Source organism: Lepidothrix coronata, unplaced genomic scaffold (assembly GCF_001604755.1).
Source record: "Lepidothrix coronata isolate B3197 unplaced genomic scaffold, Lepidothrix_coronata-1.0 Scaffold59, whole genome shotgun sequence".
Taxonomy (NCBI): Eukaryota; Metazoa; Chordata; class Aves; order Passeriformes; family Pipridae; genus Lepidothrix; species Lepidothrix coronata.
The window spans coordinates 1933988-1961904 of NW_016690239.1; the positions used below are offsets into that span (position 1 = coordinate 1933988).

The window sequence follows — 27917 nt, forward strand, 5'->3', positions numbered from 1 at the left end:
CTCCAACTTTTCTTAACGCATCTAATCTTTCCCTCACTGTTAATTCCCGTTTAGTATTTTCAGTCCACTGTGTTCTTTTGAATGTTTTGAAGAGGGAAATACAGTGAAGATTCTTTATGAATGCCCATTCTTTGCCAACTACGGTTTAAAAGATATTTGAAATATTAAGCTATTAACAAAGACAAGTGTGCAAATATAGGTCAGTTGCTTATGTTGAAAATTTTATATCCATTAAAATGTTGTGAATTTCCCTTTGAAATTAATTAGGATTATTGCACTGGCACAGGAATGTCTCTATATAGGGAATACTTTCAGTATAGAGGTAAAATTAATTATTTTCAAAGGGTAAGTATCGAGATTTTAATGACACTGTAGCTGCCAACTAAAAGGTTTTCTATGGGATAATTTTCCAAATTAGCCTGAGCTCTTGAAACTATTGGCAGGGGAGTCTTACTGTGTTCTGCTGAATTTCAGCACTTACATAAGATCTACATTGAAAGCCAGATTTATTTGCTGTTATGCATGTTGAACAATATCTTGTTTTACACTTTTACATCATTGAGTCCTTGAGATCTCACTAAAAAAAATCAGAGGAATACTTTTATGGAATAGGAAAGAAAGGAATTTAAGGAAGGGTCAAATGATTAAATCACAGAATGAAGAAACTCTTACCTTTACTAAAGATCACTTAAAAACAAAGATGGTGGGTGAAGACAAGAACGATTTCTGAGCAGAGTAAGAGAGACTTATAATTTGTGTTTATGGAAATTTTGGCATACCTTGTCACTGTATATTTCTTACTAGTTTAAAATACAGGTAGACCATCTAAGAAATCTTTTACTTTGAAAGTCAGAGCTTGACAAACTGAACAGATGGTTGCATATACTGGCTCTGCTGCAAAAGATGTATCCATAGAAGATGAGGGTCCTCTAGCATATGAACTCTATGCAAACAGAATGATTTCTTATTTCTTCAAACTCTTCCCCCTATAGAATGTGCACCTCCCTGTAAATTCCATGCAGGTTGCTAGACCAGACAGCTTCAAGACTTCAAGACAGAGAAATTTCTTTCTTCTGTCAGCAAACATGATGCAAATTAATGTCACTAGGAGAAAACATTTCTTTTAAAGAACATGGATAGATCACAAGTATGTAAGTCTCGTAGTCCTAAGTGTAAAAATTCCATGATAGGAGTGAAAGTCAACAAGAGTGCTTGACACATACTTACCCATCCCCTTCTGATCCTTCTGTTTCCCCGCTACTTTCCCGCGTAACCTTAATATTCTTGTAATCGCATACTGCCACCAACCTTAACGTCTAGTGCTCTGTGAAGAGTTTCACTGGTAAACTTAACTTTCCTCTGGTTTAATAGTTTTAAATGTGGTATTGTAACAAACACTGAAATAAGGTAAAAAAAATTGCAATGACCTCTGCCTTTTTAGGATGAGCTACGGGACAAGTAGTATCTAGGCAGAGATGTGATCTTTGGTCTGCCTTCGTCGATAAGAGATGGATGATTGAATGTTGTCATAGTACTGATTGTACCCTACCACTGCTTTAAACTAATCTCACTGTGAGGCATGGATGTAATACTGAATAACCCAGGAAGTATGAGGGCTGTAAGTGCTACTTCTTTTCAGACCTTTCCATCATTCTGCTTCTTACAGTCCTCCTGAATGCTGTTGTAAATACAGAGCTGACTGTCTTGGGCCACCAAAGGCATGCATTCCCAGTAGCAAATTCTGAATTTTTAAATATTTTGCAAACCTTAATAGAAATGGATACTCTCTTACCTCCGGGCCAGACCTCAGCACCAAGGAAAAGAAGAAACGTAAAATTGTTAGATTGTTACAGCTTTCTTCAGTAGAAAGGAGGGAAATAAATTAATATTCCAAATGTATACTTGCTTAAAAGACCTGTAACTATGAGTTTTCAAAGTTTTCCACTCTTAATTATAGTACCTGCAATTTATTAGGAGAAACTTTTAATATTTAGGCTGCCATCTAAATGATAATGTAAATGCAGGAAGTAATTATAAAAATGTCTCAATTGTCAGAATTCAGAGATAAAAGAAAAGCTTCAGCAAAAATTCTCTCATCTGTCTCTGAATGAAAAGTAAAATAAAACTGTGGAGAAGATCCTGATTTCCACAGATCATTGTTCTTCCCGCTGAAATCTCCCCCTGACTGACTTCAGTCCCTGCTGGGTTTATGAACAGTCTTCACTGATTTCACTTGTAACATGTCTGACCTACAGCAAGTGGTGGTATGCTCCAGGTTTTAAAATGTTATCTTTTTCATTGTTTTGGTGGGTTTTTTTTGTTTTGTTTTGTTTTTCATTTCTAGTGTGACACCAATGGAGGTAAAAGCAGTACTCTGAGTAACAAGCAGTGAAACAGTCTCTGTTTTTTGAGGATTTTTGAAAGGCTGTTTCTAAATCTCTACCATCAAATTTCTGACTCTTCCCATTAGGCAGGACTTTCAGTCTGGGAAGGGCCTGATGCCATGACATCTTTGGGCATATTGTATTTCTCTTGGCAGTGCTTGCTGGGCATGGTCACTGCCTTCTCACAACTGTGCTGGTACAACTTTACAGAGTGGTTGCTCAGAACTTGGTCAATCAAGAAAACTGAAAAGCAAGGAAAACCTAACACCAGCACCTATTTAAGAACATAGGCTACATCATCAGGTTTGTGAGCACTTGTTGGAAAGGTTGTTTTGAGAAGAACTGAGCATGAAGCACCTCCACCGAGGAGAGCAGGATCTCATCTTTGTTTAGCAGCTGCTTTTTACTTGGGAAAACAAGTGTTTTAGGGGCCAAATCTCAGATGCCCAAAACACTAAAACTGCACTTCTGGTCTCTCTGTACACTCAGAGTCTGATGGTTACTTCATCTTTCCATCTTTTCCAGCAGCTTAGGAGACAAAATTGCACCCAGTGTCTTGGATGTTCTTTAAGGCAGCATTGAACTCTCTGATTTCCCTGAGGAAAGAGGGTTGTAGGGAAAGCCAGAGGCCCTCTAGCCCACATCTGTATGATCCTGTGGATAAAGATTGACTTCAACTCTTTATTTTTTTTGCCTATCTCTGATATGAAAATATTAGCTGCCTTTGCAAGGGTTTCTTGGGATTCTGGCTGCACACTAGAATGTATCCAGATACCCAGACAGGAGATACTATCTAGAAAAATATTGCAATCATAACTTAATTATGATTATATTTTTTGTTTTAATAAAGATAACCTTTTTTCTCTGAGCAGGGGTACTGAAGAAGGATGGTATCTGTTTGCAGACAGCTCAAATGGAGAATTTGGTCACACAACTGACTTTGCTACCCCAGTCATCTCCTTTACGGGCCCCAGATGCAAAGTCATATTCTGGAACTACATGAATGGTTCAACAATAGGTTCTCTGGAGGTATGGAGATGCTATTTGTTTGGAATTTTTTTGCTTAATTGTTTTTTGGGTTTTTTGTTTGTTTTGTTTTTGGTTTAGGGGGGGTTTTTTACAGCATGAAATTACTGTGAGGAAATTTATGCCTTCTCTTTTAATTTCATTAAAGCCTAGGCTGCTAATAAATGAAAATGAACAATTACTAACACTCTACTTCTCTCAATATATTATGATCTGAAGGAAGAATTAGCTTCAATAGGCTGGGGAAAATATAACCTATAGCAACCAAAATTCTGACCTTATAGACATACTACAGTTGGAACTTCCATACAAGGAAAAGTCTGGTATTGCACAGTACTCTTTGACACTGAAAAGCAACAGTAGATAATAGGGCATCAAGGTCTTTGCCTGAATGTTGGAGCAGGAACAAAAAAAGTAATTGTATCAAAATCTGAGCTAAAATTTTGTAGAAATAACTTAGTCCTTAGAAAAGTGAAGATACAACTTTCAGAGTTTCATTATATTAATGTAAGCACCACTGAACTATTTCTATGACATATAAGTAACAAATGTACTTACCCATACCTTTTTCTTAACTCTAGTTAAAATAAAGCACTTCTTGAAAGGAAATTTAACTCAGCAGCTTGTAGATCAGAGTCACTGCAAAGAGAATAAATAAAACAGCACCATTGTTCTGAACAATTTTTTTGACACACAACATAAAATGGGATTTCCCATGATTGTTACAAAATACCTACAGCATCAGGAATGGATTGAAAAATAATACTCAGGATAAGTCACTCAGTCACCTCTGCATTCAGTATCAAATTGGATATATAATAGAACAGGTAATTCACAGTCTATGTAAAAGGATGTGTGTATGTGTCTATACTCACACATGTATCTTCAGATAAAAATATAGTGTGTATGTGAGAGTAAAAAAGATATTTTCTTATTCAGCATCCTCTATTCTCTCAAATAATATCTGTAATTCCTTTCTCTCTAATTTATTTATTTTCTCTTAAATTCATGTCTTCTATGGACAGTCCTTCTTGTCTGTAAAGTCAGATGTCACTTTGTTTTTCTATCCAATTTAATATGTTATCTGTTCCTTTTGTTTCCCTGGAATAAAAGCTCCTTAGTGTAAGAACCTGCTGTTTGCTTGGCAGAACTTACCTGTTATGCAACATCATATACACATGGGACTGCATAAATTAAAACAAAAAAAGGAGTTTTTTCATTATGATGAAAAATGCCTGGGCTGCCCTAAGAAGATTATGCAGAGTAGCAGTAAATCCCTGAAAGCAGAAGTAGTACAGGCAACTGGTGAATGGATGTTTAGCTCTCTAGTACTGGCTGGAGACATAGCTTGACACACTTCATCAAACACTCATCTTGTTGTTATTGTCAGCTCAGTTGAATTTGGATGCCCAAGACGTTGGAGCAAATCATGTTTCGGACTTTCTGCTCATGTTGAAAAGTGCCATCTTTCCCCAGTTCACTGACTATTTGCAGGGGTATGGGGGCTTACAAGTCTTTCATTGCCCAAATTTATGAAATTTGGTCTTTATAAAAAAAGACCAAGTTTTTGTTTGTAAAAGAAAAAAATGTTTCATAAGAATCAGGACAAGACAATCTATCCCAGAAGAGCAGCCTAATGTATGTATGAACTAGTTTATTTTTAGTAACACTTGTTAGTCATTTTCCCATGTTTTACAACTGAATTACAACCCAATAATGAAGAATTTTTATTCACTGTTAACCACTCAGAGTAAATTAATACGTTAGTCCAAGTTAAGGCTCTGGACTGAGTATGTTTTCCGAGATCAGAAAAGCTTAGAACATTATTTCCTTAATATAGTCACTTATGCTGGCATATCTGTTTGCATTGGACAACACATCAGGAAAAGGTTCTTCACTGAGAGGGTGGTCAGGCACTGCAACAGGCTCCCGAGGGAAGTGGGCACTGAACCAAGCTTGTCAGGGTGCAAGGAGCATTTAGGCAATACTCCTAGTCATATGATTTCATTTTAGATTGTCCTGCGAGGAGTAGGGATTTGGAGTTGATGGTCCTTTCCAGTTCCAGATATTCTACAATTCTGTGATATTTAATGATGGTATGGAGATGAGACGTACAGGATGCTTTCGTACTCTTGTATACAGTTAAGGGACCCTAAAGTGAGTTGGAAATGGAAAGATATTTTTTAGTGACCTAGAATTATTTCCCTTTTTAGGTACTCTGTAAAACCAGTAACAGGACTTCTAAATTGTGGACTCAAAGTGGCAGCCAAGGTCCCCAGTGGAACAGAGCAGAAGTGTTCTTGGGAATTCGATCAAATTTTCAGGTGTGTATTCCTATACTATGTGCTTCCTACACAGCTGGCTTCAGTACTTCTATATTATACATACTTCACCTCCTCATTTCCCTTTTTGCCCCGTACATGTATCTCTCATCTGAATAGCAAAAGTCATCTCTCTGTCTGTCTGAGTGGTTATCTGAGCTGGACTCAAGTTTTTTGGAGCTTTCTCATTCCTCTTTAATCTCAGACTGATACCCATTTTTAAGACTGAGAATCTCTTCTGTCCTTGAACCCAACTTAGGTTAAACTATTCTACTTCTTTCTCCTTATTGTGGAGTAAGTAAAAACATCTGCATTTTGAAAAAAGAATCTTGAGCGTGATGTTTGCTTTGAAATAAGAGTAGATTCCCAAGACCCTTAGAGATGCTTGCCATGCTTAGTTGTAGTCTTATGAAGAAAAAACAGTCAGGAACATATTTTTAAGTGTTACATTACCTGATACTTCTGTCATGGACTTTTGATGAAACTTTAACATTCTTCTTACATTTATGGGAATAAATGACTACTCTTTTTCAGACTTAATTTGCAGAAGTAGGTGAAACTCTTGCTATTAATTCAGGATGAGTGAGGGCTGGTATGTATGTTGCACAGTTTATTAATTTATTTCCTTTTTTTTTTTTTTGGTTCTTGGTAGTGTTAGAAGATGACTCTTCAATAACTATAGTGACAGATCTGTACAAGCTGTAGTACAAGCTTTTGTAGGACTGAGCTTTGAAGAACTGACCATTTCATATTCTAAGATTTGCAAGAACCACAAGTCTCTGTTCTTCTCATGTTGTGTGTATAAGCTTTTCTATACCTTATTAGTGGCTTACTGTAATACCTCTGTAATTTTTATTAGGTTATTTTCAGGGCAAAACGTGGTATCAGTTACATGGGAGACGTGACAGTGGATGATATTACCTTCGAAGATTGTTCCCCTTTGCTCATCTCAAGCAAACCATGCACATCAGAGGAATTCACATGTGCCAACAAGTACTGCATCCCAAAGAATAATCTGTGTGATTTTGTAAATGACTGTGCAGACAACTCGGATGAAAGCCCTACTATTTGCAGTAAGAATGGATTCTTTTTTAATATAATTATCATAAGTAACTGTGCCTGCTGTGAATTTTTATTACTTGAATACTTTTGACGGCTTATCAGCTAAGAAAACAAACAAGAATAATTTGCTTAAAGTAATAATTTAGTTCTATTCCTTGGCTTTTAAGGATTTGAAATTACCATTATTTAATTTAAACTCACATTATAGAAAATACAAAGAGCTGGTAATGAATTTCTTAAAATAACTCAGAAAGCAGCTGTCTTTAAAAGTAGAATACAATTATCCTGCTTTCCATATGAAAAGAATGTATTAAAACTGAAAAAAAATACTTGAAGCATAATACCCTTGGGAGATGACGGACCTACCTCCTTAGATATTTCAAGGATTGTCAGGTCTCTCACCAGATCATTTTAATCTCAATACTGTACAATATTGGTTTTACAAGAGGTATCAGGAAACAGCATATGTAGTATCTGATTCAAAGAATGATGTTTCACATCAAATGGCTCCTCCTGGATCACAATATATGGTATTAACACTTTCTTTTTTTTTTCTATTACAATAGTGAGAAAGGCTCACACAATCAAATCTACATTATTTGGTACCATATGAAAAGGTGCCTCATTTTTATGAAGAATATGAATACTGTTTATCAAATTCTCAGTGATACAAATTCTATGAAGCAAAAGTATGCTGACATTCTATTGATCTAAAGTGAAGGGTGAAGGGACTGTGTTTTGCAAATTATTTTGGAAATTATTTTCATTTAACTCCTCAGTGATTTCCAATCCAGAAATGGTACATCACTAACCTTTATGGGGATATTCACTTCAGATCTTCTGTAATTAAAAATAAGGACTGTTTCAACTGGAATTACTTTATTGAAAAAGATTCTCAGGCTTTGGCTTTTACTTTCTGAAATATTTAAAAACTGTTTACTTTTTTTTTGAGATTTTAGATTGTCTGTATTTCCCATCAAACACCATCAGCCAAGTAAAAACTGAAGCATTAAAGGCAAAATGGTTCAAACAATCTGATGAGATTTAGTTTTGCAACCTACTAAAGTAAGGATTTTATTCTGATTTCCCATTGGAAAAGATGACTAGACACAGTCCCACAAAGTAAATGATTTCCTCGAAAGTGGTTTTTTATTGTTATTTTTAAGTAAAGAAAAAAAGTTAAAAAAATTCTCAAAAAGAAAAATTTCCCCATCTGCATTTTAAACTGTAAGCTTTACAGTGAAACATTATGGAGCTTCAAAGGCATATGGCTCATTACTGGGCTGAAACTTGTAAATCAACATGTATTTTGTTTCAGATAAAAAAGTAATCCCATTTCATAGCATCTAATTGTACTGTAAATACTTGGCGACCAATTAGGACTTTTTTCTTAGGTCTGGTGGTGCTTTATTCAATAGCTTACATCAGGAGTTAGACTAATTTTTCCTTTCATTTTCTTTTTCATTTTTTCTTCAGTTTTGAAATAGGTATGCTGCTTTAAAATTCCACAATATGCCAGAGAATTTGGCATTTCTTTTATTAATCTTACCTCTGCCTTATACATTTAATAATGTAGAAATACATCATACAATACTTGCTGAAAATATATCTAACAGAAAAATACTAGTTCTTTTTTTTCCAGCTTTTTCATAAGGCAGGCTGCCTCCAAAAAGAGCACAATGATAGGAAACACATATTTCCACTCTTGATGAAGGTTTCTTTATTCCAGCCATCAAATATTTGTTTCCTCACTGCTGAGCCATAGAATGGTAGCTTGAAAACCTCAAACTTCAGACCCTGAGGAAGGCTCTAGTAGGGCAAAACAGGATAGACCAAAGCACAGAGAACAAGAGATGGGCAGTTTTGTCCATCCATAGCAATTTTGTTTAAAAACATGAAGACAGACAACTTCTAGACATCTCCAAAGCACCTTTTAGGAGTAGTCATTCCTGGATTTCTAACTCTAGTTGTAGATATGGTGAGCTATGTGCATGAAGTCGTCATACCTTAGTTAAGGAAATCTTTGTGCACCATATTGAAAGAGACTAGTCTCTAACCTTTGTTATATTCCTGAAATTCCATAATGTCATTGGGACTACATCTCAAGACTATACTCACCAAGTCCAATTATCAATGTCTGGATAAAGCCAGTACTGCTGAGCTATAAACTATGCCTCATAAAGCTGAAATATTGCTATTAAGAGACCTGTCCCTTGGTTATTTGCTTTGAGGAGGACTCTCTTAAGATAGTTGCATGACAACAGTGCTGTAACATAAGTTAAGTACACGTTTTAACAGATACACTGTTTTGTCAAATGTTTAGAAATTATTCCATTAGATAAGGAATGAATGATCCATACTCAGAGCTGTTTTGCTCTACAGGTCTTCTCCCATAGTTTGCATTTCTTGTTCATCTAGGCATTGTTGGTAATAATATGACTTAAAACAGCTAAAGGTTTGCTCCAATTAATTATTTAGTTTATTATAAAGATACATTAGATCATTTGTGATCAATATGATTCAGTCTTACAGTTAACAGTTTTTCTTAAATTATTAAGTTGTCATTCAGTAGAACTAGTTCAGCAGCCCTGTGTCACTGCTCCACAGAGAGAAGGATTAGCTTAGTTTTTGTACTTCATTAGTAAGAATTCCTTGTAGAAGTGTCTATTACCAAAGATTTAACATGCAAGTTAACACAGTCATCTGCTGTAACTCAAGCATCTAAGCAGGCTGCCTAAATTCTCTTTTTCATCAGTGGAGTGACTCATTTTTCAGGATGAAGTTCGTGCAACTTACAATCAGTTGTTTGAGTTAGATTAAATACATTGTCCTATAGGTATGAGTGTTTCTCTTTGTTGACTATAGAGATCCTACAAGGGCAACCAAATTTAGCTTAGGTAACACAAACATCTACAGCATTAGCAGGGACATTCCGTGATCATGAGTTAAGGTCTTGATTCTTGAAAACCTGTCTTTAAAATAAAATAATCAGTTGCATGCATGAGTTTTACTGACTCAGGATGGAACTTTTAAGTAACAGAAGGAATTTCTTAAAGAAGGATCCTGAAATTTAAGTAACTAAGTAATCATATGGCAAAATATGAGGATGAACCAATTTTATGGGCAGTTGAGGTAAACCACAGTCTATATTTTTCATAAAAGATAATCATATCATTTAGCACATCAGGTTTGGATGATTTTAATTGTTATTTCAGTTATTTAATTGTTATTTACGGCCTCATATATGCCATAAAGGGCAAATGTAAAAGGCAGTGAAGCTATTTTTACTAAATAGTTCATATTTTTAAGAAAAAGTTTCTACCTTCTTTTTCACCTTATGACCTTAAGAGAGAAAAATACAAGGAAAAATTATTTCATCTGATTTCAGCCTGAAATTTTTGAGGTAGCTATCTGCACTCTTTGAGTACGTGTGTAGATTCCATAGATTCCAGATCCTTGGCCTCATTACTGATGCTTCTGGTCAGCTGTCAATTAAATAAAGCTACTTTGAAATGGCTGAACTTTATCAGATCCCAGAAGAGGCTCAGGTTTTGTATACATTTTGCAAGAGAGCTTTTGTAATTTCTTATATTGTCAGACTAAATAATTGATACAGTTTCCAGATTTGTCTTCAAAGCACTTTCCTTTCCAGCAATAATAATAAGAATATTCAGGGCACAGTCAAAAGTCTCTTCAAGGCTCTGCTGAAATTCCAGCTTATTTCAGCAACTTTAGTCTTACTTGGTAATCATTATAATTAACTTATAGATGCATAGAGGGAAAAATATACAGAGCTTAAACTTCTAGAGTGGTGCAGTTGACCTCACCATAATTTACGTGGACAGTTTACTCACCATGGTTGCTGTTTTGACATTCAAGATTTGAAAATTGGTAAAAAACACACGTGTTGATTCATATGAAAATTAACCACCATTATGACAACTACCTCTTTTTCTAGGCATTAAATACAACTTAAGGAGAAATCTAGATAATCACAGAATCATATAGGTTGAAAAAGACCCTTGATATCATCAAATCCCGCTGTTAACCTAGCATTGCCAGTTTCACCACTAAACCATGTCCCTGGGCACCATATCTACACATCTTTTAAATACCTTCAGAGATGGTGACTCAATCACTTCCCTGAGCAGCTTGTTCCAATGCTTGACGATCCTTTCAGCAAAGAAATTTTTCCTAATATCCATCTTAACCTCCTGATGTGACCTGAAGCCATTTCTCCTCATCCTGTCCCTTGTTACTTTGGAGACCCTCACATCACTACAGTCTCCTTTCCTGTAGTTTTCAAGAGCAATAAGGTTGCCCCTGAGCCTCCTTTTCTCCAGGCTGAACAACCACAGCTTCCTCAGCCACTCCTCATCAGACTTGTGCTTCAGACCCTTCACCAGGATACAGTATATGTATCTAATTACATTCCAAAAAAAAATCTCTTCTCATGTGTGTGCAAATGTCTTTCAGGTACATCTATTGGGCATTGCAATTTTGAGTTTGATCTTTGTGGATGGAAGCAAGATGAAAATGATGATTTTGACTGGAATCTGAGAACTAGCAGTACACCAAAATTGGGCACTGGACCAGCTACTGATCATACACTGCAAGAGCCATCTGGTCATTATATTTTTATAAAGAGTTCATTTTTTCAGCTGCCAGGACAGAAAGCTAGGATTTCCAGTCCTGTCCTAAGCAGAAGGAATAAAAACTGCAAGGTACATGAGGGTGGGGTATTACCAGGAATAAAGAATTTGATTTCTAGATTGCATCAAAATAGTACTCATAAAATGAATAAAGTGATCACTGAAATAATTCCTCTGAAACAGTCAGTCCTATTTATGACATTATATAGTGCTTTTTGAAGGTTCTGATCAGTTATGAAACTTACTTTGTATTTGACCAAGCAAAGTGAAATTTCTGGTAAATGATATTGTATTAATGAAAAAAATTATTTCAAGACCCAGAGCTTCATCTTAGCAGATCAGAGAGTCTCTTAAAGTACTTTACTCCTTGCTATGTGTTATTAGTGGAGCAAATGTTACACCATATATTACAGTAGACTTATGGGATCTTAGGCCCTTTCAGATCAATGGAAAATGTACATTTACATCAATGGGATAAGTTTTATGTAGAGAAAACAAATATGCATCAGAAACTATAAAGGGACATACACGAACAAAAATCTTTTGTCTGTATACAAGACTTTCACAAACAAAGCTTCGTCTTCAAAAGAATAGAAATCCAAGCAAAATAGCCTAAGTAGAAAGTAAGACTATGTCAAAATATATCTGCAATAGAAAAAGAATTCTGCATCAAAGCATCAGTGATAAGTAATTATATTATCTGGAAACTTCAACCCATAAGAAAATCATATATTTATATACTTATATATTATTGTGGAGTAATACAAAAGTTGTGTTAAAAAATAACCCTTATGTATCTTTTTTGAATTATTATTCACTGCAGAACATTGTGTAGAGATACCAGCCTGGTACTTCTGGTGTCTCTATAAAGAGTGCTTCTTCAAGCCAGTGTTGAAGCACCATTGTTGCAGACTGTGGTGCCAAAAGAGATGGTGTTGAAAAAAAGTCTTAAATTTAATTGTAATTAGTACCAGAAACATTTAGCACACCTTGTGATTCTGAGGGAATTTAAGAATATTAATAGAAAGCATGAATGATGTCATTAATATCAGCAATTTCTTTATGTTATGTGTAGTAGGAAGCATTTCATAGTTGTATGTTTTTGCAAATACTATATTTTCTGTAAATTTTTGAATTGTAATCTTTCCAATTTATTTCAATATGAGAAAAGTATTTACAAATGGGACCAATTGTTATAATTCTTTCAAAACTCTATTATAAATTCTCCAGGATAAACCTGAAAATATTAAGTAGCCAACTGATGAATGACAACATCCAGAGAGACTTGTAGAACTAAGACTAGAGAGCTAGCCTATGTCCTGATGAAAAGCAAATAAGTATGGGAATGAATATTTCACATGAATTCAAGTTTGAATAATGTGGGGTCCCAGCCATGAAAGGACTTGGATATATGCTTAAAACGAAATTTGAGTATAGCTGTTAGCAAGATGATATTACTCCTACACGATATATCGTGAAATGACTGCAATAGACAGTATGTTGACTCTAATATATAAAATCATTCAGTGTAATTGAGATAAGTGTGTTGCAGGTAAATGTGAAGTACAGAAAGAAATATTCGGGGTCAGGGAAGAGGGATGGAGTATAATTTAATTACCATAAAGGAAAGGAAAATATACAAAATACAGTCTGGTAATTTTGAAAAGAACTGAAGTCTGTCAGGAGTTGTGTGGTGGGAAACTCTATGAAAATATCTGCTCAGAATTTAATGACAGAAAGCAAACAAAATTCAGCAGTGGTAAAAAGAAAGAGATTAATCCTAAAAAAAGTGAAAACATTATATTATCTAAAGATATACACATATATTGAAAGAAAAGCCTAATTTAAAGGAGGATTTCAAGAGAAATAGAGTAATCACAGGACAGGAAAATGTCAGATGAGTATAAATATTTCCAAGTAAGAAAACTGACTTATAAAAATTAGATTTGACTACATTGCACAGGAGATATTCTAAAAGTAAACACAGTAAAACTTTCAAAAGAATTGGAACACAAAGCCCTGGGTGGTTTCGCTAATCAATAATTAAAGGAAATAAATTAAATAGAAATGTAGGGGATTTTTTTAAATAGTATATTTATGCAATGCAATAGACTGCAGAAGCCTATAAATTCTCTAGCACCGGGTAACACAAAGAGACATGGCATTACAGATATCATAATATCTGCTATTATGTTTTTATAGCTATAATAAGTAAGTTAAGATTTTTCATACTTCAGGGCTTGTGCCACGCATTATGCTGGGAAGAAATTTGGGCTTTAGACATGTGATATGATATATATTGCATGATAGCATATATGATAGCATGAATTACCTTCTTTCAGGATCTTACATGATTTTTGGAAATATTCTTATCTTTTTCGGAAACAAGATAATGAACTAGATTAAGCATTAATTTGACTAAATACAAGTATTCCTTTGTTGTTTTTGAACTGGAAATGACTTAGAGTGTAATTAATGGTGAAGAATTTTCACAGTGATTTGTTTTATTTTCTGTATTTATTTGGTGTTACTTTTGTGCTTCATAATTAGTCTTCCTCATTCTAATTAAAAATAAATAAATCACTGTTTTCTAATCCAAGGACATCTTATATCTTATTTTAGATTTTTATTTCATTTGTGCATTTAGAAGATTTGCTCCCATTATAGATTAGGTTATTTTCTAATTACACACTCTGTAATCTGGCACAAACACATCTATAACCAGATAATTGTTCAGTAAACTGAGTTGCTTCCCATATTGTAAATGGCACTACTCTATTCCTCTGTTTCCTTATTAAGTATTTTAATTCATTTACATTTACATGCAATAGTTATTCAAAGGGATGAAAGATCAACTGTTGAGTATTTTAGTGCTGGCTTCAAAGTTTGGCTTACAGAATAGTTCAAAAATTGCCACTAGTAAGTCTTTTTCTGTGCATTTTAATTAAATTGTTTTTCAATCGATAAAATTAAGGGATATTGTGAATGTAACCAGTAATGCTCAGTTTAAGAATTAGTGTAAATACAAGAGCAGAATGTGTCTGAAGTCGCCTATTCCATAGTTGATACTCTTGTTCTTGCTTACAGATAATTTTCTATTACCATATGTACGGAGCTCACATTGGATCATTGATTGTCTACCAAAGAACTACATTAAAACATGAAAGAATTCTTCTCAATCTTACCGGAAACCAGGGAAATTTCTGGCAGCGCAAGGCACTGACGCTGGCTGGAAATGGAAACGAAGATTTTCAAGTTATCTTTGAAGGCATAGCTGGAAACGGTCCCAAAGATGGCATAGCACTCGATGACCTTACGTTTTCCAAGGAGTGCTTACCATTGCAGGAGTTTTTACCAGCAGAACCCACAAAGCTGCCTCCAATAGGTATGTTCTTGCTGTGTGTAGGTAAGTCTAGAAAGAAGGAATAGCAGCAATGCTTTCATTTCTTTGTCTCTTCTTCAAAAGAGAAATAGAATAAAGACATGTAGAAACGAAAATGCTTTTAGGCAATCCATGAAATTCTAATAAGAATATGTTATGAAGTAATTATGAAGTAATTTTTTGGGTACTGATTTAACACCTGTGAAGCTTCTTGTGTGGTGATGTTCACTTAGACAATACCTTGGTTAATTTAGTAGGATTTATTTTTCAATAGTTTTAAAATGTAGTTATTTTAAAATAAAAAAACTGAATGGGAAAGAGCCAATATGGATAGTTTGCAATAAGGCCAGCAAGCTTTAATAGTTTTGGCTGGTGGGAATTGCTATTGATACTGTTTAGGCACCACATCCATCTTCCTGTGTGGTGTGGTGCCAACATTGGTACAATTATTTGCACCATCCTCACTTACTACTCAAGGGAAATAAGATTCAGCAAACACCAGAAATAATAAAGTTCTGATGGGGATGGATCCCAATAACACCAAGGGAAGAGCTACTCATGAAAGCACTGATGTTTTTCATTACCATTATTTGCTTGGACACAAATGATGAAGGAGAAACTCTTTTTGACAGAACAGGACCGATATTTTTTCCTCCTTCCACATTTATCACAGAGCTACTCAAATGTAAACCCCTGAAGTGGAATTTAGGAGATGCAGTTTTTTCCTGGGCCTAGTACAAATTTCCTGCATGGCTGCAGAGAGTCATTTTATCTCACTTCTCTGTGTTTCTGATCAATAAAATAAAGTTAATATTTCCCAATGTCATGGACTACCAGGAGAATGAATCATTAATTTATGTGAGCTGCTTTGCTTTGTTACTGCTGCTAATGGGTAGCCTTCCCCTTTAGGATATCATTAAGCACTGCGCAGGCATTGAGAAATAACACTGATGAGACTGCATCAAACCCAATAAATTACACTGTACTTCACACAGAAGATACACAGAAAAGATACAGGCAAAGGTTCTAGGCATCTCTCTGATAAGGTGCCAGTTACAGTACATAGTATTGTGTTCCTACTTCTGCTAAACAAGTCATAGGAATTTACTGCAAATGAGATTGCTATTTTAAAGTTCAGCTTTATATGAACATTACTCTAAGAGGAACACTAACCAAGATTTCTAATTCTTTATTTTTGTTGTATTCAGGCTCTATCCTCTTAATGGTAGATGCAAGTCCCTGTGGCAATGTTAGAAGCTTTAAAAGCTTTGGTTTTGATAGTAAAGGATGTTCCAAAACACTTTTATTATATATATAATAAAAAAGCTACTAAAATCTCAGGAAAGAGCCACCAGAGACTGATTTCTTGGTGTATCTCATCTAAGATGTACTTTGTGAACTTTGTAGATTCACAACACTTTGAGGTAATGGTGTAAATTCATCCTTATGGTGAACCATTTTTTCTATATCAACAAATTTCTCTTGTCCCGGATAAGAGTTTACATCAGCCACTGAGAGGTTCAACTTACAGCTACCATTTAGCAGTGATATCTGTTTGGATCATTGCTCAGAAAGTGTGCTTACAAACCGGAGCATACCTACAGAAGTGCTCTGAACAGTGACAAAATGCATGCTGGAAGTTGTGAAAAGTGCTCTGCGATGCAACTTTTTTAACTAGAACCAACTAGAGTGACCGTGATGATCAGCTGCAAAAATGCAGACTCTTAGACTTATCTGCTTATATGCAAAGGGAAGTTTAGCCAAAAGTGAAAGATTTTTTATCCGTTTATCAAATTTTTTCAAGTTTCCGAGGATGATGAACATCATCCTCAGATGATCTGTTCCTTTCTTGTCTCCAGCTAGGGAGAATGGTTGTTAAGCTAAAATGTTTCCTCTCCAAGAGAGAGATTTGTAGTTTTTGAGGTCTATTCTAATACAATTCGTTTTTAATGTCTTTTTTTTTTTGTAAATTATCTTCATAACACACATAGCAAGGGAGAATCTACTGAATCTTATTGAACAATATTGCTGTGTAAGACAAATATACTAAGAAGGTCTGTGCTTGTTACTTCTGCACATAGAGAAATGGATGTTGGCAATGGAAGTTATGCAGAGACTAAATAGAATTGAGTTATTAACTTTTCCCATCTGTGACAGAGATTCTCACTGTTCAGGAGGATTGTTCCCTGACTCTATATAAAAACTTTGAAGTTCTACACATTAACAAAAATATATTATAAGGTGGTTATTTCTTTCAGAAAAGTATGCAATAATGTTTAAAGGCTGAAAGCAATCACTGGACAGCTAGAAAAAATATTTTTGAAAGTTAGCATTGTCATTTTCTGTAAACTGACAGGTTATTGTAGACTGTCCTCATGATGTTGCTTAGCAACAGCAAAGCTGAAGTGGAAAGCCTCTGAAAGCCACTTAAATTGCTGGGCCTGAGAAACAATAAATATCATTTTAGCCTGGCCCTTATCAACTTTTCACTGTATGAACAGTGATGCATGGGGGGACATCAGTTTTTGCTCATGTCCCACAATTGTACCATGTGTAGGAAAATACAAAGACAGTTTTGTTCTGACAATGCTATTTATGCCTGTTGCTGTGTCTCTGCAGTGGGGTAAGATTCTTGAGTTAGATTCTGCTCTGTGTGAAGGGCTACCTGTATCCACACCTGCCCAGGGACAGACCCTGGTCACACTGAACTTCATAAAAGTTGCAGTTGTTTCTGTATTGGGTTTGCGTGGCAAGGTTTTGGGCTGGGAGGAGGGCTGCAGGGATGACTTCTGTGAGAAGCTGCCAGAACCTTCCCTCGTGTCTGACAGAGCCAAAGCCAGCCAGCTCCAAGATGGACCTGCTGCTGGCCAGGGCTGAGGCCATCAGTAATGGTGGCAGTACCTCTGCATTAACACACTTGAGGTACTTGTTGTTGCACAACAGCAATTGTGGGTGGAGAGAGGAGTGAGAATATGTGAGAGGAACAGTTTTGCTGACACCAGGGTCAGGGAAGAAGAAGTGAGAGTAGGTACTCCAGGTGCTGGAGCAGATTCCCCAGCAGCCTAAGGCGAATACCATGGCTGTCCCACTGCAGACCATGGAGGTTAATGGCGGAACAGTTATCCACAAGTTATCCATGAGTCATATTTTATAGTCTCTTTCACAAGAGACATCACAGATTTGGCAACAACTTCCATGTCCTCCAAATTTGCCTGTGCTCTCTTATTGCCATCCTTTCTCTCCTGCACTGTTGTTACTGACTATAAAGATGGCACATCCCTCCATCAGAATTTCTGTTCCTGTCTCTGTACCATTTGCCTGAGAATACAACAGCTGTCAAGGGCTGCTGATCAGATTAGCAGGCTACAGTAAAGAAAAGCTATTCCCAGAGACTAGAGAACTGTTCTCTGCTCGCTTCAGTTTTGTAGAGAAGACAGTTATTTTCAAAAAATTAAAAGCAAGTCACTGAAGTGTTGCATATGTCTTTCAAAACACAGGAATATTCACAGAGGACCACATCAAGGTCCATTTTACTTGATATCCTGTCTCTAATGCTGTCAGTGAGATGCTGAATGTATATGATGCTTCCTCCTAATGTTCCTAATATTTCCTTTTTAGGAGACCTTATGAACCAAATGTGGTCTTGTATATGTAGTAAACCTAAATGTATTTGCCTTCTGTGTAGAGTCTGGTTTCCCTGGGAACACATTCAGCCCCTTTCTCATTTTTGGCAGCATGTTGTACAGTTTTGCCACTTGCTGAGAAAGCAACTCTATTTACACCCTGTCTCCTTTGGCTGAAAATGGTGAACAACAGTCAAACACACCTACTCCAGATTGTTCTCTTTGCACTCATTGCTCCTTAAGCAACGTTATACACAAAAGGAGTTGCAGCTTATTTCTTACATGGAAACTATTCCATATGTTTTCCTTTCTCTCACTTTTTAAAAAATCTACTATACTCTTTCAGGGTTATAAAATCAGCTCTCTGTAGAGCATTTAGGAAATGAATGATCAGTGGAATAATACTGTAACAAAATTATTCTTTCTCTCTTTTCTCTCTTTCCTGATAAATCCTAAAGCCTTGTTTGTTTTGTCCTTTTTGAACACTGGGCTTTTGTGTTCCTGGAGCTATTTCAATACTCTCCTCTGTCAGTCTTTAGGAGTGGTAATGATAGGATCCCACCACCTCTATGTGAAGACAGATTGTGTTATTTTGTGTAACTCAAGGTCTCATCTCACTCAGGATGCAATTAATTTGCTTAACTGTGGCTGTTTTTCTCCATTGTAGTTGTATAAAATAACTGACACACCTGTTGGGTTTGGATGTTACAGGGATTCTAGGAAAGCCAAATGTCCTGCAATGCAAGCTGATATCAGCAAGGTTGCCCAGTTTATAACTAGCAGTGGGAGCAGTCACATTAAGCAAAATAATTTTCATAAAATGCTTTTCTTATTATTTATAGTTATTCCTAGCTTATGTCACCCTGAATAACTTTGTATCACTGTCAATGTTTCTTAACTCATTACTCATGCACTTTCTTTGTCTTTTATAAGTAAGTGCAAAAGAACACAGCCTTGCTATGTTTTTCTGTTCTTTGCTTAGTTTTTTGTTTGTTTTGGTTAGTGGGGGTGTTTTTTTGTGCCAGACTGATTTTTTAATCATTTTAGCACAAAAGTCTAATTCAGAAAAAAAATTAAAATTTATAGAATTCATCAGCAACATAATTAAAATAAATATAAGCAAAGTAATAGAATTATCATAAAATCAGATTTGCCAAAAATATTTTCATTTGAAATATTGCTCAAAAGTTTAGTGTACTCTAAAGGCCAAAGGGTATTCCTTGTATCACTCTTTTGCAGTTATAATTAGATGTATAAAAATTTACAGACACATAAACAGAAATAACCTTGGCAGTTATTGTAACTAATATATAATTACAAGAACTTTCACATTTTATGGTTCAGTGCAAAATGTGATCTTATACTGAAAGGAGGAAAAATATCTTTTTATGGAAATCTAATTGAATAACAAAGCTTTCTTTGAAACAACCAGAATCAACCACTAACTGTGAGAACAGCACATGAAACAAATAAAGTAGAATGTCTAAAGCATTTAAAAACAGTTCTAGAAAAAGAGAAACAAAGCAAAAAAAATGAAACTGAAACCAAGCAAACAGAAAAATAAATGAAAAAAACCAAAACAACTACAGCAAAAGCCAAAACACAAACCCACAGTCCTCTATAAAGAGGACTCATAATTTCTTTTGGAAGATTGGCTATATCTATATAGCTGCCTTAATTGCATGAAGCAAGTTGTGAATTTTTTTACTCGTTAGTGTCTGAAGAGAAACCGACTCAGATGTATCTAGAATGAAATTCCATGCAAGTGGCAATTTTCATTTTCACCTATATAATAATACAAAAAGTTTATAATTGTAGCCTAGACTTTTAAAACTAAGCAATTGACAGGTTTAATTTTTTCTCTCTCCTTTCTGGTACAGGACACAATCACTTCCGTACTTTTCAGAAAAATGGTGGAAATACAATAGAATATGTAGATTGGTTTAGTAGCTTGATATAAAGCTACTAATTTTGGATATAAAATAATCATGCATACAGATGAATTCAATTCAACTTCTACATATATTTTCTGGGTGTTATAATAAAAATTATCCTTTTGTTGACAGTGAAGGAGAAAAATACATATCTCAGATTTTCATGTTGCATTTTCTGATTCTGTGAAGCTTTCTCCAGTTAAATTTCTAGTCCATGTAATTGTAATTGCTGTACTTTATCAATTTAATTGGAAATATTGCCCTTGCACCACCTTTATCATTCCACAGTTTCTTCATTTTGTTTGTTGATAGCTAGGACTTTGATCTACCTCCTTTTATTTTGAGTTATAGCATTACCAGCTTGTATGAGGATTTGAAAGCAATGTGCCCATTTGCTAAACTAAAAAAGAAAATTCCATTTATTTGTACTGGTCTAATTTACAAAATAATGACAGAAATCTGATACGCATTGTAAATTTAAAGCTACATTGGTGTTAAAAATATTTTTTAGGATACATTTTTGTCCATAACCAACTAGTATATTTGAACAAAAATGAAGTACAGATAATTTGCAGGCATTTCCCATAATTCATTAAAATTTTATGGCAAAGAAACAAATTTTTTCCCTAGGCATTCCCAGACCTAATACCTTGAAAGTGAATTAAAGCTCAACAATTCTTTGGATCAGCAGTCAGAGCCTGGGCTGGGCCCATAACTGATTACAATTCTAGAAACTGGACCATGGAATGTGATTAATGTCATCTCAGAACATGATTAATGTCATCGAAGGTCCTTGGAGGTAGGACACTGTCAGCACTTGTTTTTCTGTTTTGCAGAACAGTTTAACATGTTCAAAACTTTCCTCAGCTCTTGGGTCTCCACAGACTTGCTTCTGAGTAAGGTGTCGCAGAGCAGACATCTAAATAAGTAAGAGGTCAGGAGAAACAAATTTGCTCACACATTCCCTTATGTGTTACATATTCCACATTAAGGGCTGGCCTCTGATTGGGTAAACTGAGAACACGAAAGCTCTAACCCTGCTTTGCATTCCAAGAACTAACAAACAAATTACTCTTACTTGAGTGTAATTATTGCTTTTCTTTTTCTCACACACCTAAAAGTAGAGAAATAATGTTGCAGTACAGCGCATTCTCAGAAATATCAAGTGTTTTTACTATTAAGTCTCGCAACAGCAAAAATTATCGGAAAAAAAGTTTATATTTCACAGTATCTACTCCTATTTTACTGTCAGTGCAGTACAACTTTTCTGCGCATTTTGAATTGTCTAGACATCCTGGAACAAAATTTCCATGTGTGGTTAAGACTGAAAGCACGTGTGTACTTCTTTTTCTGCCTGTCTAACTGTAGGAAACAAGCTGTAACTTTAATGTTTTTTCAGCACATACTTATCAGTAGTCTCTTCAGGTTACTTTTTTAGTTATGGTGTTGCATTTTCAATATGGTATACAGTAGGCAAAAAACATGTTATTTTTCATAAGGTAATTGTAAATTGTATTTGAAAGTTCAGTTTATACATTATGATTTACAAAGCCAATTTGAGGCAATTCACTGCACAACTTCATTTTCATTCTCTGATTTATTTTGTTCTCAGACTTGTCAACAGAATATGACTTCCAAGTAGAATGATACTGGAAGTTGCATAAGTTACCTAACTGTCACAAGATGTGCCTGGATGCTGTTTAGTGTTAGGATAAACAAAGTTAACAACCAAAGAAGTGGTAAAAAGACTGTTAAATGTCAAAATTTGTAAAGCATTCCTGACTGTGGAAGGGCCACCATTGTTTTACGCTTAAAAGTCAGAACACATCACATGACTTAGATAAGGAGAAGAAATTAAAGAAATAGAAATTACAAAAACTGCTTTTTTGATGATTGGAAACTTCCAACTATCTAGCATACAAGCAAAGATTGTGTCACCAATAATCACGGAAGTTGTCCTCTAGAAAAAAAATTATGGGAAGTTGTTGACTGAGGCTTCATGGTCTTCACCAAGCAGAGAGGAAAAAAAAATATCTGATTTTCCTCTTCAACTAGACTGGAGAGGGAACATGTCAGTGAACTGAAGAAAACAAAGATTCTTTTCTCCACCTTTCTTTTTAATAAACACTTCTTTCTTTGAGGAAAGTCCTTACTATTTCTGTGCTGCTTTATTAGATGTGTGAGTAAAAAATAAATATGGGGGAAGAGGAGACACAAATTAGAATATCTTCATTGGCATATAATCATTAGGTAAAGTAAATTCAAATTTTATGAAACTTATCTAAGACCTGAAATATTTAGAGTGGGATTCAGCTCCAAGTTAAGACTGAAATCAGGTGTCGTACTCCAGATGTGTCAGATATCTGAACTGCAGTTATTGTAAATGTTATTGGTCTTTTGCTGCCCAGACGCTTGACACAATTGAATAACACATGAGAAGTATTCATTGTTTGTGATGCAGCAGGGTGTCTAAGAAATCCTGACAGTGCTGACAGATGTATAACAGGAGATATAGAAAGTATGTGCCTTCAGGTGGTGACAAGGACACATTCTGAAATGCGATGTGGGTGGGCAATCAATTAAAATTCTAGGTTTCTAGTTTAGCATAATGGGATCATTCTTTGCAGTCCAATGATTGTTACCAACCAGAATCCCACCAATTTTAAGGGCAACTTGGACACTTAGCTTGTCTACATCTAAACATACTAGTATTTGTCTCTGTGAGCTGAATATCACCTAAGTTTTTAGTTTAGGACTTTTTTAAACTCACTAGGCACCACGAAATAGTTCTATTTTCATCACCTCTTACTGGCCTCTCTCTTTTCCTGGATTAGTTAAGATTTGCTTTACATGTGATGGCAGTGCATCATGTCCTCTGTCTGCTTTAAAATATATATTCTTCAGTTTTAGATAAAAGAAGCATATGCAAAGTAAATGCTTATCTATAACAACTTTTTGTGTCTAAATTTGACAGAATAGTTCCTCATTTAACAAACTGCTATTTGATTTTTTTAAAAAAGAGAAATATGACATTCATAAGCAGAAACGTCTATAGCCATGTGGCTATTTAACAGCCAATTATCAAGTAAAAATAGACACACTATCTTTAATGCTGCTGATGCTTTTGAGAATGCACACAGGATCACTCTCGAGGAGAAAAGACAATGCAGAAAGAATCGTGCCCTGCAGAATTTACCACCTAAGGAGTCTTTCTGCTGTGCCTTTTGCAACCGGACGTGTCTATCTCGTATTGGCCTTTTTAGCCACCAGCGTGCTTGTAACAAGTGTGGGTAGAGCCCTTCCCAAATCTTCGTTCGCGAAGCCCAGCCATGATCAAGTAAAAATTAACTATTTGTTTCTTGAGATTAAAAGGAACACACCCTGTACACCAGACTGGGAGTTATGTCTACTCTGTCCCTTCCAATGGAGACTGTACTTTTGGCTTTCCCCTGTGTATCTAAAGATACAATCCTAGAGCAAGTACTGACTTCTAATTATCAAACTGTTTAAGGATAAATTTGGGAAACATGTTTGAAATAACTCTTCTTGGGACATTTTGTCATTTTTCTTGCTTCTGCAAAAAAACGCAAGAACACACACAGAAAGGCTCTGTGCAAGCAGAATGTTTGCTCTAAAGAAAGTATTTTCCTACTGAGAAAATGAGTAACAGCTACACCAGTCCCCTTTCACGTGACAATATCAATAGCAAGTTATAATTATTCCATGTTCAGAAACTCAGGAATGATTTTGATCTTAAGCTTTTAAGCCTACTTGCTGAGTATTCATAAATCTGAACACAAATGTTTTAGTGGGATAGACAAAACCTAACAATTAGAATGCTTGATAGCAAGTTACTTTTTCTAGTGATCAGGAATAATCAGTAACTGAGACAGAAAACAAAAAATCACTATCCAAGAGAGAAACTATTGTTATTCATAAATATTTTTTATAATAAAATAACAAATCCTTGATAAATAGTATTTTAAGCTAAAGTCTTGCCTCTTTCTCTATATATAAGAAGGAAAAGATCCTTTCTATAGCAGAGGTATTGCTGCACTGTTGTGCCAAGCAGGGACACAGATAGATTCATACACATCCTATAACTTACTTCCTTTGGAATCAATTTCTGTGACCCTGCATAGTGAATTTTAGGAGATGTATATATATATATGTATATATATATATATATATATGCATTCAAATGTAAATGCCCAAGAGAACTACTTCCAAGTAGATGCTATACATTCATCAAAAAGCTATTCCAGTCATGAGCTAAAGTGCCAAGGCTGCTATAACACAGCTTTACTACAATTCTTTACTTCTGTCCCTGGAGAATATCCCAGGATATTGAAACTCTGGGTTTTGAGAGAATATTTACCTGTTAAGGGAGATAAAGATTTTTAAGAGCTGAAACGGTTAATTTGAGTGCTTGTTTAACCAGGTCAGTATTCAGTATTCTGGCGCATACAAAACACGATCTACCAATGCATGAACCTGGAAAGACTCAGAGATTTACTTAAGATTAAAAAAAAAAAATCAATTTGGATGCCCACCCTCAAGTTTCTGAGAACTATATGTCATAAAGCAGACATGACACAGGAAAAATCTTTCTTGTGGTTTTGTATTTTGAAATTGTCAAAGCTTCAAAAGCTTTGACATAATCCTCCTTCAAAAGAGGATTATGTAAGAAAGTTTTCAGCTTCTATTGGACTTTGAGATGAAGGTTTGAGCTAGGTTAATATGAAGGGTTTGAGTAGTATTGTTTTTTGGGTTTCTGGTATGTTTGTACTTCTGTATTTCCTTTACCTTCCCTTCCAAGGGAAGGAAAGCTGAATGGCAGAGCTTACATAGAGATCAGTGTATCTGAAGTGGCCATGAATAAATTTAGGCTAGATGCTAAAAGGGTTCCTTATCTGAAAACCCGAAAATAGCATTTCAGTAACAGCAGTGGAGAAAGGTACTGATTGAATTGAACACAGAGAAATTGCTTGAGGTCGTTGCCTTTCATAAAAGTGAAATAGACCTAGTGATTTGAGCAATTCCTTTTAAAACCCCAGTTCCTGTGAAGTGGCATAAAACAATTTCATCAGGGCTCTCTTTTTAACCATGAACTATTCTGCTGTTCCCATGTTCAGACACATACTAAGCAGATGTGCTACTATTTGCTTACCTCAAAGTGCACTGATAAATGTGAACACATGCTGAATGGAGGTACAGTTAATAAAGTTATTATTGCTTTGGGGAATAAATGATTGTGCTGGATTGGAATAATGTTAAACGAGGATAACAAAAAAAATGCATTGATCTTAATTGTTCAGATTGTCTGGAAAAAAGATAAGCAACTGAACTACTTAATATCACTAGGAGATATTAACAATATGACATTAGAGCATAGCAGTTCCAAATGTAATTGTTGCTTACAGAACCTCACCTCAAAGGACTTATGGCAACTTTATGGGTATAGTGTTAATATTTTTCTTTCTGAGAAAGAGAGAATCTTGGGGGTTTTTTGTCTGAGAAGAACTGTAACACAGAGAAAAGGCAAAAGCTGATCATATTAGAAGCTATGTTTCTTTATAATACCAAGTGATTAAAGAGTTTGTTGGTATCTTTCTCCTCCATCTAGCAAAAGATATTTTTCATTTTCCTGTTGACCCCTTCAGTGGAGGCTCAAAGGTGTGTGGAAGGTTGTTCAAGACATCAATAAAATCTTTTAATCATCATGCCCTTTTCAGCTCACTATAGCATTCTGTCTAATACAGATAAAAAGTTTTGTAATAAAGTATAAATACATCAGTCCTGAAACTTATTCCTTCTGAGCAATGACAGATGAGGATTCATAGGGGTCATGAGATTCAACTTAATCAGTTTTGGATGTTTTTAGTTTCTCCTACACCTGACTCTTACTCAAGTTATTTCTAAAGAATATAACTTAAGAATACTATAGAATAAATGTTTAAATGTTGTATTTGCTTGCAGAAATTATGTTTCTTGCAGCTTTTTCACACTTCCATCTCATCTGTACATATTTGGAGAATACTCCAAAACAGTTTCCTTTGTAATTTACATTTGTATTGTCGAATCACAGAATACACTTAATTGGAAGGGACCAAGAAAGATCATTAAGTCCAACCCTTAGCCCTGCACAGAACCATCCCCAAGAGTCACACCATGTACCTGAGAGGATCATCTACATGCTTCTTGAACTCTGTCACTTTTGGTGCTGTGATCACTTCCCTGCGGAGCCTGTTCCAGTGTCCAACCACCCTCTGGGGGAAGAACCTTTTCCTAATATGCAACCTAAACCTCCCCTGACACAACTTCAGGCCATTCCCTCAGGTCCTGTCACTATTCATCGCAGAGAAGTGATCAGTGCCTGACCCTCCTCTTCCCCTCATGAGGAAGTTGCAACTGCAGTGAGGTCTCCCCTCAGTCTCCTCTTCTCCAGGCTGCATGGACCAAGTGACCTCAGCTGCTGGAATGTTAATACAGACATCTTAAGGGAGCAGACTGACATTTGTAAATAGTGGAGCTGCCCAATTGATAATAGATAGACATTTTGAGGTGGTCCAGTAATGGATTTAATTTGGCATAAGACTGTTCAGGATTCAAAAGCAAAGATAACAAAAAGATGTATAAGTTGGCAAAGAAAATGTCAGTTCATGGAAGAGACATCTGAGCTCTTATGGACATATAATAAATACAAAGACTATTTACTGCTTAAGCCATGTTTTTTTATACCTCTGTTTGGCAGAGAAGGATTTCTAACCATATTTTTGTTCATACTTTCAGCTGTGGAGCCAGCGTTTCTCAGGTTCTGGGCCTCCATGTCCACTATCTTCTCTACCTAGGTCATATCTGACCAGGACAGTGTCCTGTCCTCTGATCTCAGAGTCAGGTCTGTGACTGTAAATGAGAACTCATCGGTCAGGCTTTGAGTAGGATTTCAGGGAAGCATATTCCAGCTGTCAAATTTACTGAGCACAGTACAGCAGCTTTGAGAAGTTGTACAAAGGGAATTTATCACTGCACAGCTTCCACTATATACTTTGGGCAACAGCTTGGAGTGTGGTGAAGAATATGAAAGGAACCTATGTTCCAGTGCAGCCAGTGAAGATCTCTTCTCATTCTGACTGAGGTATAACATCATCAAATGCTTTCAGTTCAGTCTGCCCAACTTTCCTTTGATCTCCTTATAGAAATTCCCTTCTGGCATACCTCAACTATTCAGATTTTGTGCAACACATTCCTCATATTCAAACTGTTCTGATTTATGGGTTTCTGCTTTACTTCAAGACATCTTTTAGATTCAATGTCCAGATTTTTCTCCCATCAGAAAAGCAAGCGGTGAAACCACTGACCAGAGCCTGCACTAGGCACCATGAAATGCAAATGCCATACCTTCTTCCACCCTCCAAACAGTCAGATAACAACAGGACCATTAAACTGGAGGTCACAGAGAAACCACTTGTTCTAAGGTAGCGATGTCACCAATTATGCAGCAGTCCAGGCTTTCATTAAAAAACTATTACA

General features: G+C 35.6%; 1 protein-coding gene across 1 annotated transcript in view; it reads left to right on the forward strand.

Moving 5' to 3' along the window:
* Nucleotides 1–27917, forward strand: part of MALRD1 (MAM and LDL receptor class A domain containing 1) — a 241736-nt gene that overhangs the window by 91718 nt on the left and 122101 nt on the right. The window contains exons 22-26 of the mRNA XM_017817063.1: nucleotides 3257–3413; nucleotides 5624–5734; nucleotides 6591–6804; nucleotides 11270–11517; nucleotides 14533–14830. Coding sequence (XP_017672552.1) covers nucleotides 3257–3413; nucleotides 5624–5734; nucleotides 6591–6804; nucleotides 11270–11517; nucleotides 14533–14830 — 1028 coding nt within the window. The remainder of the gene's footprint in view (nucleotides 1–3256; nucleotides 3414–5623; nucleotides 5735–6590; nucleotides 6805–11269; nucleotides 11518–14532; nucleotides 14831–27917) is intronic.